Source organism: Nelumbo lutea, chromosome 5 (assembly GCF_056320005.1).
Source record: "Nelumbo lutea isolate HS-2025 chromosome 5, American lotus-T2T, whole genome shotgun sequence".
In the NCBI taxonomy this organism is placed as follows: Eukaryota; Viridiplantae; Streptophyta; class Magnoliopsida; order Proteales; family Nelumbonaceae; genus Nelumbo; species Nelumbo lutea.
The window spans coordinates 3,020,728-3,038,248 of NC_142688.1; the positions used below are offsets into that span (position 1 = coordinate 3,020,728).

A 17,521-nucleotide genomic window follows, 5' to 3' on the forward strand; every position below is an offset into this window, starting at 1 on the left:
GTATTAATCTGTACTACTTTAAAAAGTACAAATACCCTTAAAAATATTTATGGAATTTTGTGATGACAAAGTTTATCCTTTATATTTAAATTTATTAATAAAAAATGATGGCAAATAGGGTAATTAATTATTGATATTAAATGAGTTGAAAATATTTAATTTTAAGATATTCAATTATCTCTCACTAAATCCAACATTTAAGGTATTAATTTGCATTCATCTTCATTGAGACATATATTTAAGGCTTATCATCATTAAATTCTATAATTAAATACATACATAATAAATTAATAATTTCAATAACATAAAAACTTATTTTAAAATATAACTAGAAAAATAGTGTTTTCATCTAGTGGTGGTAAGAAATTAAACCATTTGGGTCAAATGGGTCAATCCATATTGTCACAATTAAATAATAAAATGAAAAAATGTATAAAATAAAAAAATATATATATAAAAATAAAAAAAAAAATAGAAACATTTTTAATATCATATATTTGACATATTAAACAATAATAAGTATGATAAACAATGTTTTAAAAAACAACCTAGAGGTTGACCTCCTTTTGCCTTTAGGTCATAGGTCATCAATTCAACTCTCAAAGTCAAACGAGTCAAACCCCTCTTCGTCAACACTATGTGTGTGTGTAAAAATACATATTTTATCAATAAATAGTATAATTATCTTTTACATATATCATAGTTATATTTTACATATATTACATACAATATATGTATTGTATTACATTTATTTATGTTTTTTAATTTTGTTTTAAATTTTTTATTTATAAAAAATATTAAAATTTGCAAACATCAGAGTGCAAAGTTATGGCTTTCAAAAGTTTGCACATAATTAAGTGTGCAACCTGCAACTTGGCTATTGGGTCAAACGGGTCAATGATTGAACCATCCAAGTTAGACAGTTTTTAATTAAAATGAGGAATTCAACAAAACCAAACCTAGAATCAAGGCCAAATGATAGTTCGAACAGTTCAATCATCCAGGACAACAACAAGTTGAAAACATTGATGATAAATAAGAAGTGTTTTTATTAATGAGGGAAATGAAATGTAAAATTTAAAACCAATTAGAAGTAAAACTATTTTCCTATTATACATAAGATATAATTTTATCAACAATGGAAATATAATACAAAAATTAATGTCAACCTATAAATCAAACCATTTTTCTTTTTGGGTTGTGGGTTAGTGGTTTGAGTCAAATGGATTAATAAATGATATAATAGTTAAATAATAAAAAAATACAAGTAATCAAAAGAATATATAAAAAAATATATATTAACTATGCCAAACAAATATTAAGTGCGATAAGTAAAAATTATGTATATAATATAGAAGAAATATATAATTTAAAATTGATCCAAAAGCAAAGTTATTTTCTTATTTAAAGGGTGGGTCAATGATCCAACTTTTCAAAGAAATTCATGATGTCATGATTGAATAATAAATATTGAGAAAAAGATAGAACACAAAAGATAAAAAAGTATAGAGTTTTGTCAAAGACATTTTGGAACATTTCTAATGTTATATAATCATCATATTAAATAAAAATAATTGTTAAAATACAAATTATTTTTAGTTAAAACAAAAATGGAATACAAAATTTAGTAGTAGTAGTAGTAGTAATAATTGTTATTGTAATTTAAAATTTCTGCAAGTGCAAATTTAGTACAAGTATTTAAGTTTATTTTTAATCATATTGTTATTTTTATTCATTTTCAATTTATACCCTAACTATGATATATCTAAAATTCAAGTAATTAATATGAAAAAAAATCATACATGCAAAAATGTGTTTAATTACTAGTCATAGTTAAAAGGGTAAAAAACTTAAACCTCCACTAAAGTTTAAGATAAAAACTAATACCTCCCTTTTAGTTTTTAATAGAACTTAAACCTCCCTTGTTAGAATAAGTGGGAAATGAAGAATTATCACTTTTTTTTTTCATGGAAGGATAAAATTACATCAAGAGGGACTAAAACCCATTCAAGACAAAGCCTTGAGTCTCTAACTATGACACCAAGATAGAGCTAGCTTATTTGCATCACGACTAATATGATGAAGCGCTAAAGAACTGGGTAATAAGAGATTTAGGCCATCTTTGGGAGTGCTTAAAAAAAGTGCTTATTTGGAAGGGGACTATACCATTAAGCACTTGTTAGTGTTTGGGAAATAAGCCTGAAATAAGTGCTTATTTTAAAAATAAGGTCTTATTTTTTAAGCCCAAATTTTCAGCTTTTTTAAGTGCTCATACAATAAGCCCTTATTCAATTTTTTTCTCTCATAATTACCCCAATTAATTTTTAAAATATCAATTATAACCCTTTTACAAAGGCACGTTTATAAAAGTAATTTTATGAAAGTTACTTTTATGAAAATAAAGTATTTTTACAAAAGTACTTTTATAAAAGCACTTTTCTAAAAGTACTTTTATGGAAGCACTTTTATAAAAGTATTTTTATGAAAACACTTTTACAAAATCACTTTTATGGAAGTGATTTTATAAAAGCACTTTTATAAAAGTATTTTTACGAAAATGTTATTATCAAAGTACTTTTATATAAGCACTTCTATCAAAGTACTTTTATTCATTCACTTTAGATTGGATATTTTGAAAATTTGAAAGAAAATGAAGGACAAAAGAGTCACAATTACTTATTTAAGTGCTTATTGGAGAAAAAGACCACCAAACACCCAATATAAAATAAGTGTTTATTTTTAACATAAGCACTCCTAAACATGACCTTAGAATCACAAAAAAGGACAATTCAATCATGAATATGAATATTCTGTGTGTATTTTGTATGAACCTGATAACAATCTAATTTTTGCTAGTCATTAGAATGCACTTGTCCATAAATTTCTACACGCTTTGAAGAGTTTTATACACTACTAGAGGAGACCCATGCGATGCATGGGAAAATGCAATCCATTTTGATGAAAAAAAAACATTAAAAATGTATAGTGATTGTCAGTCACATACTAAATTTGTATAATTGATAAACCAAATAGAGAAGAGGATAATCATGTAAATGAAACGAACATTGTAAAAATGTTGATATAATTGCAATATAATAATCTATCTAAAAAGAACAAATAATTCAAGTATGCGCATTCATGTAAGAGAAGTTAATTTAGGTGTACCTCTTCACAACTTATAATACTGTTGAACCATCTTCACTCCTCCACTATTATCAAACCTATAAAATAAGAATCATAAAATCATTAGTTTAAAATTTGTTTGAAGAAATAATTGTTATATTTACAAATTAATCTATCACAACTTATTACTGACCATGATCTAAGAGATTCTTCTTCAATAATACTGGGATTGAAAGATATTTGTGTATTTTTTTATGGTGGTAATAATATGCCCTGCAATTATATCTCATATGTAAATCAATGAAAATTTAAAGTGATTATTAAATAAAGATAATATAATGTCACCTTTATAATGTATAACATTTATGTATCTAATTTTTGCTAGTCATTAGAATGTGCTTGTCCATAAAACTCTACACAATTTGAAGAGTTTTATACACTATACGCTTCTGATAATTCTACATCAGCAATAAGAACAACATGCACCCCAACCTCCATAAACTTCTTCTAACAGCCCAACACGCAGTCATAGCTACTTCCGCCTTCACTGAACTATCATAGTAGATTGTTATATCAGTATGATGTACAAACCTATCTCTTAACCTTTTGGCAAGAAATCATTCAAATTCTCAATTCTGGTACGTTCAATCCATTCATGATTCAACAACAAATTTATTTATTTATTTTGGGCAATGGTTCAACCATTGACATAGAAACCCTCAGGATTGCCCACAAAATGATGCAGTTAGATTAAAAAATCAGTCCAAACAATTCCCAAAATGGTGTTGTGCGGCCATTCTATCAACAAGCCAAATGCAATCATGTTTGGCCAAAAGCCAACGCTCGACCCAAATAAAAAGTGTGGTGGTGGTGTTGGTGAGAGGCAACCATTTGTGGATTAGAGATGTTAGTGGTTGGGTGGTACAAGGAGTGCGGACTTCTATCACATTTTTGGGTATGAGGCTGGCACACTAATAATGGACATAATTGGGTTTTAGGAAAAAATAACCCCCACATGATGTCAAATGCTAACGAATTTGGATGGAATATTAGCATAGGGGAAGCTTTTGTCTAATAAAGTCACAAGGCATGGAGTTCTTAATCCAATTTGAAAAGGAGATGTTTTAATATTTAGGATAAAAATGAAGGAAAGTTTAAGATTTTATGCTAGTTAAAAACGTGTCGCAGTAACAAACCTACATATCAGAGGGCAGTTTTGGCTAGATTTTTTTTTGGAAATTCGGAAGTTTATGGTTATAAATGGCAATTCGTTGTACGAATTCAAATCGAGTTAGACCCGATTAATAAAGCGATCTGAAATCAATCAAAATATAATATTATTAAACATTAATATCTGTTGATTTAATATGCATCTATTAACATTGGTTCAAACTTATTTTTAATTTATTTTGTGGGTATTTAACATCAATGTCATTTTCTGAGTAAACATCACCACATAGGCACCACATGCTTCAAACAACACCCCTGTTTGATACCATTTATTCAAAAAACAATGTTGCTCTATACCATGTCTTGAAAATCAGGAAAGTGTGGTCTAGAGTAACGTTAAATTCAATGTATTCTAAGAAAACAATGCATTGTTGGCAGTGGCACAATGATGTGGCATTATCTTAGACATTGGGTGATAATGTAGATCAATGTTGAAAAAGTTGCTGCCTGTACCAATACCAAATAAAATCAGTGTTGTTTCCTCAGAAAATGCCTACATGACAGTACTGGTTTCAAATAAAAAATAAGCACTGTTTTGCCCAACACCATTTTTATGAGAAAACAGTGTAGTGTGATGCCAAACACATATTTTATTAATGGTATTCTAATGTTTAACTTGTATTAACCATGTTTAATATCCGAATCTGCTCTAAATCCAAATGAATAAGATTTTAATTAAATTTAAATTTATAATAACAAAGACGTTTGAGTTTGGGAGATTTGATTCGATCAATTAGAAGCCCTATTAGAAGTAGATTCATTTCCCGTTTGTAGGGCTTTTAGTACATACATATTTCCTTTTAGTGGCTTCTTCAAAACAACTGGTCAATGCATGATTTCCGTCGAGGCACACGAAAGACAAAAAATAAAAAAAAGCAAAACGTGTAGTGAGGTGAGAAGCATAGAATGCTCGATGTAAAGTTTGAAAAAAAAAGATGTAGAGTTTGACGGACTATTGGTTCAAGCTTTATTTGAAATGGGTGATCGTAGAGACGGCTATGCCATATCAATGGACCAGATTCTTGTCCGATCCAATTCAATCCAATAAGAGAATCCTATAAATATCAAAATCCGAACCTAAAGCAAATAAGCAATTGGAAATGGAAGCCAACCTAGCCTATGAATTCAGTTCATGTGTGTGTATTTGGCCTAACCGTGTGTCAACATTCAACACTTTTTTTTTTCCATTTTTTGTCCGTTTTCATAGACAGCTTGAAATACTTGGCATACCACTGCTTAATTGATCCAGGAGACACCCAACATCTTAGTCATAAAACTATAGCAATCAGCAGCTTCATCAATCTGCAATATTCAGGACAAATAACAATAGCCATCAGATCATGCCACGGAAATAAAATGAATTTAATGCAACAGCAAATGAATTCAAAGCAACCGATTACCAATTTCTGGGTAGGTCGCCCAGCTCCATGTCCAGCCTTACGGTCAATGCGACCAATTATTGGGTTGGTTTGTGGACTCTTTTCCAAGCTTGTGCAGAGCACATATTGCATGGTCTGTGAGACAAAAGAAGACAAATTCCAGTATAAAGAAGAAAACAAAAATAAGAGCACAAGGATAATGCATTTAAATATTTATGCTCATACATACAAATAAAACCCATAAATATGGGAAAAGGCCTACTTGGCTAGTTGCTTGTGAAGCAAACAATAGGTATTAGACTATTAGTCCTGTGAGCTCTAAGCTACGGTCTACAGGTTACATAATCTTGATGATTTTTACACAGTTGGGAATTCAAACACCATGTAGAGGATTCCAGTAAATGATCATGATCTCATATCATGCACTACCATATAGATATACACATACAATTACTGTAAACACATATAATCAAAAGAAATTAGATTTTCAACATTTACTGGCCTATTAATCAAACGATTAAAAAAGACCTGACATCATGGTAAATGAAAATTCAGAACTCACTGCCAGTAATTTCAGTGAATGTAGTGGTACTACACGATCATCATGATCAGCTGTCAAGAGCATGGTAGATGGGTATTGGCAGGTCAAATCGTTATGCTGCTCCCATGGTCTCCTCACGTTATGGAGTGGTGAGTACCTGAGAAAGAGACAACTATTCTTATCCCTCAAAGATCTCCAAAAGTTCCAAGTTCAAAATTCTAAAAACAATCTTTATTAATTTGTTCAATAGATATAAGGAAACAAGGACAGAAATTATTTACTTGACGGAGAACTAAGTTGGTTTGTGAAATACAACATGGAAGGCCACTACAAGTGCCATGTTGTTATTGCATTTCCATGCTCACAGATAGGTTTTTTTGTTTTTGCCAAATGCTCACTCATAGGGTTGTCATTATTATAAGAGGACAATATTATACAAGTGCCATGTAGATATTATATTATTCTCCCGTGTTCACTGATAGGGTTATCATTACTGTAAAAGGGCAATATTATAGAAGCAGACATTACTGCCAAGACACACAAGGAGAAACCATACATCCAAAATAACACTCAACATAAAAGGACAACGAAAATTTCCCTTACTTAATTAGCCACCGAAATTCTTCTTCCTTGTCTGAACAACCATAATCAGAAGTCCATGCATGGCCTGGAAAATGAAAGGTAAATCACCATGCAATATTAAAATCTACTAGCTGATAGACCAAAAAATATGTAGACTGACCTATTGTGAACTTGTGGAAACGCAACATGTCCATAACACCAACATGAGCCAAAGCACATCCAAAAATATCAGGTCGCTGCCAACAGAAGCATTTGTAGTTTTACTAAAGGGTAATTTATGAAAATATCCAAGAATGGAAACCACTGACTCACATTGGATTCAGAATTAGTTGAGTATATTTATGAATGAGAACACACTAGAAACAGAAACTACCTGATTTATGCAAGCTGCAACAAGAAGCCCACCATTGCTCCCACCTTCAATGCACAATTTTTTTGGCTGGGTATAACCAGCAGATATAAGAAATTCTGCAGCAGAAATGAAGTCATCAAAGCAATTTTGCTTTTTTGCAAGTGATCCTGCCTTGTGCCATTCTTCTCCATATTCTCCACCACCACGAATGTTTGCTATGCAGATTACTGCACCTAAATGCCTCATAAGAACAATGCGTTTGACACTAAATGATGGTGTAATGCTAATATTGAATCCACCATAACCATATAATAAACATGGATGTGATCCATCCAAAAGAATATTTTTCTTAGACACAATGAATATTGGTATTTTGGTCCCATCCTTGCTGGCTGGAAAAACCTGAAAGTTTGAAACAAAGATTCAATTGGGAGAACAAAATGAAAAAGAATAGCAGAGAAAAGGAAAAAAAAAAAGGTATCACGTCTTTAAAGGAAATTGTACAGTATGTAATCCCAAAAAAAAAAAAAGAGAAAATTAAGCAGGAAGTTATGCTGAGCACAAATGGTGACAGAATACTGCTTTAGTCATAAGTTTAATTTACATTTGGCAAAGTAATAGTGCCCCTTAACCTTAAGAGTTGACTTGGATTTCAATTATTAATCCAGGTTTTTTTTTTCTTTTCTTATGAAAAGGACTCCAGGCTAATGGTACCATTTTCTCACTGAGAAGTAATATAGTACCAACTACCAACTACCAACAAATGATTTCAAACGAGAACATAAAATTGCCAAGCAACTCAATCTCGAGAAATAGAAAAGGAAACTGCATTTCAATTTAAAGCTTTCCCTTCTTTACAACTTGAGTTAAAGATAACCAATCACATGATGAAATAGTCATACTGCAGCACAAATGGTTATAGTGGGATTTTACCTGATTAACCTGGAAGTCCGTTCGATCAAATCCAGGAACGACAATTTCTCGAAATATCTTCAATTCTGGAACCTCAGATTCTAAGTTGCACTTATAAATAATACCAGGAGTAAGGAAGCTAGTGAACCCAATAAAAACCTCACTGTCTTTGCGCCTTCCAGAACTCCCATAAACTGTACCAATGTCAAGGGGCAAATGATGTAGCAATGAGCCTGTTTTCAGGTCCCTTATCTGCAGAACATATTTGACATCACTCAAGTAGCTTACCAGAATCTGGTTCTCATTAACAGCAACAGCTGATTCAAGCACATCTTTCTCAGATTCCTTGAGGACATCAGTCCAAACACTTGGTTCATTGAGATTCACCTGAACAAGCTTATACTTAGGAGCATCTTTATTTGTTTGAAACGTAAACTCAGTGCCATCATTAGCAACAGCATGATAACTGGCCTCAAAATTGTCAATAAGCTTGATAAAGGGAAGCTTCTCATCTCTCCCTTTAAAACCTTCTAGCCCACCAGGGAGTGTAGATATGTCACAATAGTAAAGCTTATTTACTGGATCACAACCCTCCTCTATATACAGAAGCACATACTGCAAAAAATTAAAAAATATATATATATCAATGGAGAATTATTAAATAATTTGTGCAAACCATAAATACATCAATTGGTCAGAAAGTGTACACAAGCAGGTAAGCTTGTTGGGAATTCCAGGATCCAGTATTGATTATCACTACAAAAGTGGTTTAAACATGTATTGCAGAGACTAAATGGTAAAAAAACTAAAGAAAGAAGTTCATTATAGCAGTAAAATTATAGGAGATTTTTTTATTAGGAGCACTTTATTTTACCTCCACCAATAAATGATTTGTAGTTTAAATTCTTGGTAAATGGAGGTAAAAAAAAGTCCAACTTGAGTTGGTGAATTTGCACATGAGAAATAGTTAAGCTTCTGAAGGTTTTATCTTGGAAAAAGTTTGCCTTACATAAAACTTGAGAGGCATTGCCTTATATGTTCTATTCATTGTCATTCCCACCTCTGGGAAGGGAAAATCCTTTCCCTTCATGATGATGTGGCAGTAATCAGTACCAGCCATAGAAAATCTCCAGACCCTTTTCATGCATATTAGAGAATAAGGCAAATCTGTACAGATAGTCCAACAAAACTCTCTTTACAGAAGTGCAAATGATGTAACTTATTTCATTGGTGCAATAAAATATTATTTAGATTTATGCTGGCCAAATACAGATATGAATACAGAGACTGGTATAGGAAACAAGGAGACAACTCCCCATTTCCTAAAATCCTGGATACATACATGAGGTGTAAACCATGTAATTTGCTAACAACTCCCCATTTCATTTCTCAAGATTTACGTCTTGCCAAATTTAACTAAGTTTCAAAATTACACAGATTTTTCTATAGTGTAATTTATCAGACCATGCCATTTTGCAAATTTTAAAAGTGTTAATGATACGGAGTACATCTACAGGTGTCCATGTGGTATCCAGTGTTGCATCCATAAGTATTATAACCAACACCGGTGCACAAGACATGTATAGGTATCACAGATTTAGATTCTCAGAAGAAATAGGAAATATCAGGAGAGAGAGAGAGAGAAAGAGAGAGAGAGGGAGGGAGGGAGTATTCTCTAATTAACTGCCTTGGTCAATGAATGATCAGAAGATCATTTAGAAAATTTACTAAGAAGTGAAGATCCTTTCATGATCATCTTTGTCATAGGTCACAAAAGCAGAGGAATTAGCACTCTAGATTGCAATATTTGTCCACTGATGCACTCCTTCAGTGTTTCAGCAAAAGATGATAAGCTAGTCAACTCTTTTGGCTCGTGGAACTACTAACACTTGGTTCTTCACCATTACTCAGTCTTTGAACATACTCCAGGTCTGGCTATTTAGGTAGATGCTGCCTCTTCAATATAAAAATTATTATTAAGGTGCAGAAGAAAGAGGAATTTAAACATCTCTGTATTCAGTGCAGTTTGGTTCAACAAATCTGGAAATTTAGCACCCTCTTCAACTTACATCCAAAAATAAAAAGCAACAAAAACGCACAACTGTTTAGTTTTGCCCCCAACATTCCACCCTATTAAAGGTTCCAACCATAGCTTAGAAGCAACTGTAGCAGCTCCAGCATGGATGTGAAATATATGACAATGGAATTAATTGCTTTCCACTAAAGATATTTATGGAAAAAGGAAAAGGGCAATAGTCTGGCTTATGAAAAAAGGTGAGGATTCAATATTTTTTTCCCTGGATGATATTCCAAAGATTTAGATGGGACTATAAAAATCATAATTTATATCCTCATAAAATAATTGGCATAGATGATCCTTAATCGAGAAGATATCAAGATCTAAATGCCCTTCGGAGTCCCTCTTCTATATGGTCCGCCTTTTAACTACACCAGTTGAGTTTACCACATTTAGTGATGAATGATGACATGGATAGAGGGTTATACCTTCCCATCGTCCATGACTTCGGCCGCAAACAGGTATTTTGGGTTGTCAGGATCTTTCCAGCACAGAACATCTTCGGATTGATCAGTACCCAAGAAATGGTAGTAAAGTTCATGGTAAAGATTAGCCTCCGTTTCAGTTCCAGCATCTAACTTTTCTCCTTCCCTACATGTCAATACACGCCATCACGATGATGAATTCGATTAGCCAAAGCCAGAAAAGCTGAACTTACTTGGGAGCCGGATAGCGGCTGTAGAAAAATCCTCTGTTGTCATGAGTCCAACTGATAGACGAAAATTTAACCTGTGAGAAGTAGATAAATGAAAATGAGCTAATATGGCCATATCCAGAAGGCCAAAAGAAAAAGGAAGCTTGTATTACTCACCCAGGATAGAGTATCAGGCTGGGCCGTCTTATCGCCGACCCGCATTACTTTGATCTTCACCCAGTCACTGCCACTGGAACTAAGCCCGTAGGCCAAGTACTTGGCATCCTCACTAATGGCGGATATGCTCAAAGCAACTGTTCCGTCCTCACTTAGCACGTTGGGATCGAGTAAAACCTCTGCCGTTCCATCAAGACTATCCTGAAATAGGCCCAGCACAAACCATCAACCCTTAAATCCATCAAGAGTTCACTTTTTCTGTCAACTGTTCAACTGGAGTCAACCCAACAGACCTGCACATAGAGGACGCTTTGCGCTTGAAGCCCAGTGTTATGAAAGTAAAAGTATTTATCCCCACGCTTAAATGGGATTTCGAACCGAGGGTGATCGAAGAGTCTCGTAATCTCCTGACGAAGATTGTCTCTCGTATCACAAGTAGCAAGTACCGAATCCGTCAACTTTACTTGCTTCACGACGAAATCTTTAACCTCATCGGCATCGGGATCTTCGAGCCTAACCAGAAAAAGGAAAAGAAAATAAAATTCAGAGTAAATTAGGGAAAGAGTTTGAACAAAATGTACATGATTGTACCATCGATACGGATCAGCTATTTTAACACCGTGATAGTCATCAACGATCGATTCATCTCTCCGGACAAAAGGGTACTGCAAGTGAAAATCTAATCCTTCAGATAAAACACCCATTCTAGGGTTGGAAGAGATCGCGCGAGAGGTACCAGAGAGAGAGAGAGAGAGAGAGAGAGAGAGAGAGAAACAGAGAGAGAGAGAGAGAGGGAGAGCACAGATGAGAATGAGAAAGCTTGGGAAGAGTAGGAGTACGAGTTGAATAAGACTTTATTTTTTTATTTATAGAATAATTGCATTTTATTACCAACGAATCAGAGGAAGGTTGGGAGGCAAGCCAGCAGATACTGGCGGTAAGAAGAAGGCGAAGATGTTGTGGCCTCGAGGGTGTGGCGGGCGGGCGAGAATATGATGAATTTTCTATGGCCGATGGCCCCCGTGCCAATCTGGGTACGGTTCAGGCGGGAAAATAAATGGATTGAGTCGGGATCTTCTGCGCGTACGGTGTGTTACACTCGTGTACACGTCAGACTGCCACATGCATATTGGTTTTTTGGTAGGGTAAATTACTAATGCCCCCTATACTTTCATTTGCCACAAGACTCGTACTTATTTTTTGGGGGGGGCCTACACAGAACGGGGGTAGAACGTCCCCAGAAATAAAAACAAGCGATTATGTTTAGAGGAATAGGAACGGAGCTGAGAGAAACATCGTTTGTGTGTGTGTGGTTAGTTAGCCAGTTTTTAGTTATATTTTCTTTTCTGAAGCACCTCTCCCTCTCTCTCTGACCTTAATAGTCTATGTTTGTAGCATCTTCCCTCTTCATTAAATCTTTGTTTTCCTCTTAAATATCTCTTAATCCTTTTTGCCTCTTTCTAACAAAGTACATGTATAAATTAAATGAATTGAATTAGGTTAAGGGTCAACCTAAATATAAACCTTAACTTGAACCCAAATTAATGTCAAAAAACCCAAATTTACCCACCGGTGCTTGGGATGAACCAATCTAAAGAAAGCATTCCTTATTTCAAATTTTTCCCTCTATTTTTGTTGATTTAATTTAATGTTGGTTTGTTTCATGGATTGTTCTGGTTCAATAATAAAATGTAGCAAGAAAGAACTTAACATGAGTCTTTGATTATTTTCATCAATTCAATTTTAAATTTTCTTTTTTGATTTGGTTATTAATCTCATACTAAGCACATTTTTTGGCTTTATAAGACTACACAATGGGAGTAGCCCATCCCCTCAACACATGTCTTAGTTATTGCTAGCTAGATAACATATCAAGGGATCCACCATCAGTTGGTTTATGTGTTTCTCATAAGATATAAATTATAAAAAAAAAAAAATTAAAACTCATAACTAAAAAACAGGAAAAAAAAACTGTTTTTACTATTCTACACGTAAAAAAGTAAAATACATAAAAAACTTTTGGTGAATCAACGTTACTACTCCATTTCTTTCCCTTCAAAATTTTATTTGCAAACAGCATCCCATGGACCACGGGTCACTAAAGTAGCAAATTAGCTAGAAAACAGGAGTCTATGAGTTCGCTCCCAACACTCGACTCCCAAAATAATATAATATAAAGAGGAAAGAGAGGAGGTTAGGGACCTCTCACCACAGGCCACACACAAATTCCTCTCAATTCTTATACGATGCACGTGTGGACTCAAAAGATAAAAATAAAATATTAAAAATTATAATTACTTCTTCTCCCATTACAATTTAGTATATTGTCCTATTTAATTCCCATAACCCATTATATTCACTTTAATCCATCATATTTAATCACCTAAATTCAAAATTAAGTTTGGCGAAGAAATAATTAAATTCTCTATACGTTACACCATATTCCCACAACCCAATAGCTAATACATCTTATTCAATCATCTAAATTCAAATTTAAAATTGACATAGAATAACCTAAATTATTCTCTATACGTTACACCCTATTCACCTAATTAATCACTTAATTAATTAGCATTAGTTCCACTTAATTTCACTTTAATCCATCTTATTTAATCACCTAAATTCAAATTTGAATCTGACAAGAAAAACCTGATTCCCACCACCTGAATTTAGAGGAGTCTTTAGTCTTTTACGTCTCACTCTCTTCCTTTGTCTTCTCAAGAGCCCCCCGCTCTCTTTCCCTTTCTCTAGGTGCAAATGGATCAGATCCGCTCTGAAGTCAAATCATATATTTTCGGATTTGGATAGTCCCACTTGGGATCTACATATCATATCGGATGTGATCTGAATTTGAATCACCCCCTATCTAATCTAAGAAGATCCAATTGGATATATATATTATTTATTTATTTATAAATATATTATTTATATTATATTTTTGTAAATTTGTTATATTATTTGTTGTTTATAAAAAGCATGTATATATATGATCAAAATAGTTGGAAAGATACTTGTATTTTTTGTTTTTCTTTATTTAACTTATTATATTTATTTTTCTTTTAATAATTTATTTATTTAAAAAATCAAATCGGATCGGACAAGATCCAAAGATCTGATTGCCTCATCGGATTCAAATTCAAATCCATGTTTGTGAGATCCGATTGAATCTACAATTAATAGTGTCAGATTGGATTCAAATATATCTTGATTCGAATCCGATTCGATCAGTTTGCATCCATACCTCTCTTTTCTTTTTTAACCTTTTGAATATTATAATTTTTATCTATGACCTTATAACCTTTTGAATATTCGAATCCGATTCGATCAGTTACATTTATTAATTTAAATATGATAAATTGGATTTGTTAACTCTATCATTTTTTTCTCCCTTTCGTGCATCGCACTAGCTTCTTGCTAGTTCTTTAGTTATAGAAAAAGTGCAGCCCAAAAACACTTTGTCAATATTAAACATTATGGGAGCGTTCTTTTTTTGGATTTTGAGAGTGGGGAAAGATGGTCAATGGGATTTTAGTTCTCATTGACCAAGAATCCCATATTCGTTTTTCAGATTAATGTAGGAAATAGGAAAAGTTTATTTTCCTAGGTATCACTTATCTAGAGGAAAGCTGCTTTCCTAGGTAAGTGATACCCATCTCCTAGGTGGGTGCATAACTTTCCCACCTAGGAGGAAAGTTGCTAACACTTGAATAGAACAAAAATGCCCCTTTTAAAAATAGATTTTTATAACTAAAATGATCATTACCTTATTTACTTAATAAATAAAAGGATATAGGCAAATGCATTTACTCGGATAAATGTTTCATAGGAAAAACTTACCCAGATAAATGCAATTAGTTGGACAAATAACTTATCAAAGAGTTGATTGTAAATGGGCACAAAAGATGCTTAAGTGATCATTCTATTTGTCTGGTACAATGTTTTGTTACATGCAATAAAATATTGTAAATAGACAGATATACTAGAGCAAGTAAGTAGACAAGAGATTTCAACTTCCTCTGGATGGGCTGGATGTATATAGACTACCTAAAAAAACTGTTAACTAATAAGCCGATATTATCCAATTGGTAATTACTCAACTGCTATTTATTTAAATTCATATGGGTTTTTGATTGACTAAAGTTTTTTTTTGGGTACCATATAATTTGTTCAAAAATATAGTATAAAACTTCAACAAGCTAATATAGTTGTGAAAACCGCAATTACAATGTAAGGAGTGGAGGAGCCGAATTTCTTTTATTAAAGAGGGCTAAAAGCTAATAAACATCGATTGGGGGGGGGGGGGCAAAAGTTAATAAACATGAATCATGAATGGGACGAAAATGTAAGTGGGATATAAATGGGAGATTTTAAGGTTTAGGGGGGCCATGGCTCCTCTATACCACCCCTTAGCTTTGCTTCACTAAGGAATTAGGAATATGTGTGAGAAAAGTCATGGTATTTCACCCAATGAAAATATGTGCTAGTATTGGCAATGTTCTTCATCGTCTGCAGAGGTGTTTTTAAATGATGTGCTTTAAGCTGCATTCAAGGGCTCAAACACCAGTCACTATAAGGCTTAGTAACTCAGGAGTGATGCCTTTGGACTTCGGTGTTGTCTCAAGCTGTTCGAGTTGAGATGGACGAACAGCAAATAAAATGTATGTCCTAATGAGCTGGATGAACTGAGATGAATTCGATGACCTGTGAATCCAAAAGATCAGAGGCCCAAGGTGATTTATTGCTGACGCTCGAAAGGGTAAAAGTTGGCTGGGCTAAGCTAGATAGGATGGATGAACACACTCTGCACATTAATACTACCGTTTGATACACAACACATATGTAACTGCACACACAAGTATATATACAACCACATAAAAATCAGGTTGAAAAGCTTGTGAAGTGCACAATCACAATAACAACAATAAACACGATGTTTTAAAGGCTCACTTTGGAAGAAGTATAAATATTAATATATACAGTATTAATATAAAATAATATAAAATACAAGATTTTACACTCTTTAAATTTGTATTTATGTACTCCTTCCAAACTGATCTGAAGGAAAGAAAAAGTTCACCACAAATTAAAAAAGTTAACGGTTTTTATTCTTCTTCTGATCATAAATTAATTTATGGGAGAGGTTATTTTAATGTTTTTATAACGGGCGACAATCCGGTTATAATCCACGTTGCTAGTCTCAAAGACACAGCTGGTTTATTTATTGCTTACTCTTCTTGGAGCCCAAGACCCCGAGTGAAGGACTAAAGGCTGTCAAAGTAATATTTCTGATACTTGCTTTCTTTATTTAAGATGTTTCTTCGATCATCTCTTCACATGATTGTAGTTAGAACATATTTCACGCAGGACTGTAACCGGATACATCATCTGAATCCGATAAATTGGATCAGACATTGGATTGGGCCTCGGATTTTTGGATATCGTTGAAGGGCCGAATTTTACTAGCACATATAGATTTTGGTAACATTGTTGAGAACAAGCAACCACTTTGTCAATGAAGCTTTATTGTTTTCCAAATGATTTTCCTTTATATTTCTGATGAAGTAAGGTTTAGCCCGACCTCTCTATTATGTGACACGTGGCAGAAACAACAGTTCGGCAAAAGGGGTCAAGCCTAGGCGGGAACAAGGGGACACACTTCGCCGAACTGACCCTTGTAACAGCTCGGGATACACTTCGCCGAACTGACCCATCTTGTAACAGCTCGAGACACACTTCGCCGAACTGACCCTTGTAACAGCTCGGGATACACTTCGCCGAACTGACCCACCTTGTAACAGCTCGGGATACACTTCGCCGAACTGACCCACCTTGTAACAGCTCGGGACACACTTCGCCGAACCGACCCTTGTAACAGCTCGGGATACACTTCGCCGAACTGACCCACCTTGTAACAATTCGGGATACACCTCGCCGAATTGACCTGCCCTATAGATACCTCCGAGCTCAAGACCGCCTCGCTCAGCACTTCGCATCACCTTCTGGGCACCAAAACCAAACAAGTCGTACCATGCCTGACACTAGGGAAGTCCGTGCCCGAGGGCGCCATGCCTGACTGACTTGGGATCTGACGTTTGGCGGCAGCACTCTAAACGGCCACCTGCCACCGCCACTGCCACCGCCATCTCCAGTTAGAAAGACGGTTAGGTAGTGACGGTTCTGTCTCAGCAGAAAGGACGACGACCGAATTGACAAACACAAGAGTAATCATACCCGACCTGACAAGGGCCTCGGGACGAGTGCACGAAATGACTATAAGAGCCCCCTGCCCCCCGACAACGGAGGAATGCAAACTTTGCGCTATCTGGTATTACCTTGCTTTTGAAGGATTCTAACTTGAGCTTCAGAGCCTCTACACCGGGTTCCCCCCGGAGCTTCTCCATCTCCTCCGTTTCAGGTTTCCTGCTACCCCATTCGGAAGCAAGGCAGCGGACAGCTAAGACCGGTCGGATCGCGCTCCATCAATTTCCATTCATAGATTTTTTAACCATAACTC

The 17,521-nt window shown here is 34.4% G+C and overlaps 1 protein-coding gene across 2 annotated transcripts; it reads right to left on the bottom strand.

The window, feature by feature from the left end:
- Positions 1-5,296: 5,296 nt before the first annotated feature.
- On the bottom strand, positions 5,297-12,034 carry LOC148849842 (uncharacterized). Of its 2 annotated transcripts, XM_088945934.1 has the most exons (13): positions 11,599-12,028; positions 11,301-11,520; positions 11,008-11,208; positions 10,855-10,925; positions 10,625-10,787; positions 8,507-8,734; positions 8,141-8,371; positions 7,229-7,609; positions 7,016-7,091; positions 6,877-6,940; positions 6,295-6,430; positions 5,754-5,867; positions 5,297-5,655 (listed from the first exon to the last, which is right to left on the bottom strand). In XM_088945934.1, exons 1-13 carry the CDS (start codon positions 11,709-11,711, stop codon positions 5,590-5,592), a joined length of 2,064 nt encoding a protein of 687 aa, XP_088802060.1. In that variant the 5' UTR covers positions 11,712-12,028; the 3' UTR covers positions 5,297-5,589. The 2 variants fall into 2 exon arrangements, with proteins under 2 accessions (XP_088802060.1, XP_088802059.1); XM_088945933.1 differs by having other exon boundaries at positions 8,141-8,734; positions 11,599-12,034.
- Positions 12,035-17,521: the final 5,487 nt, after the last annotated feature.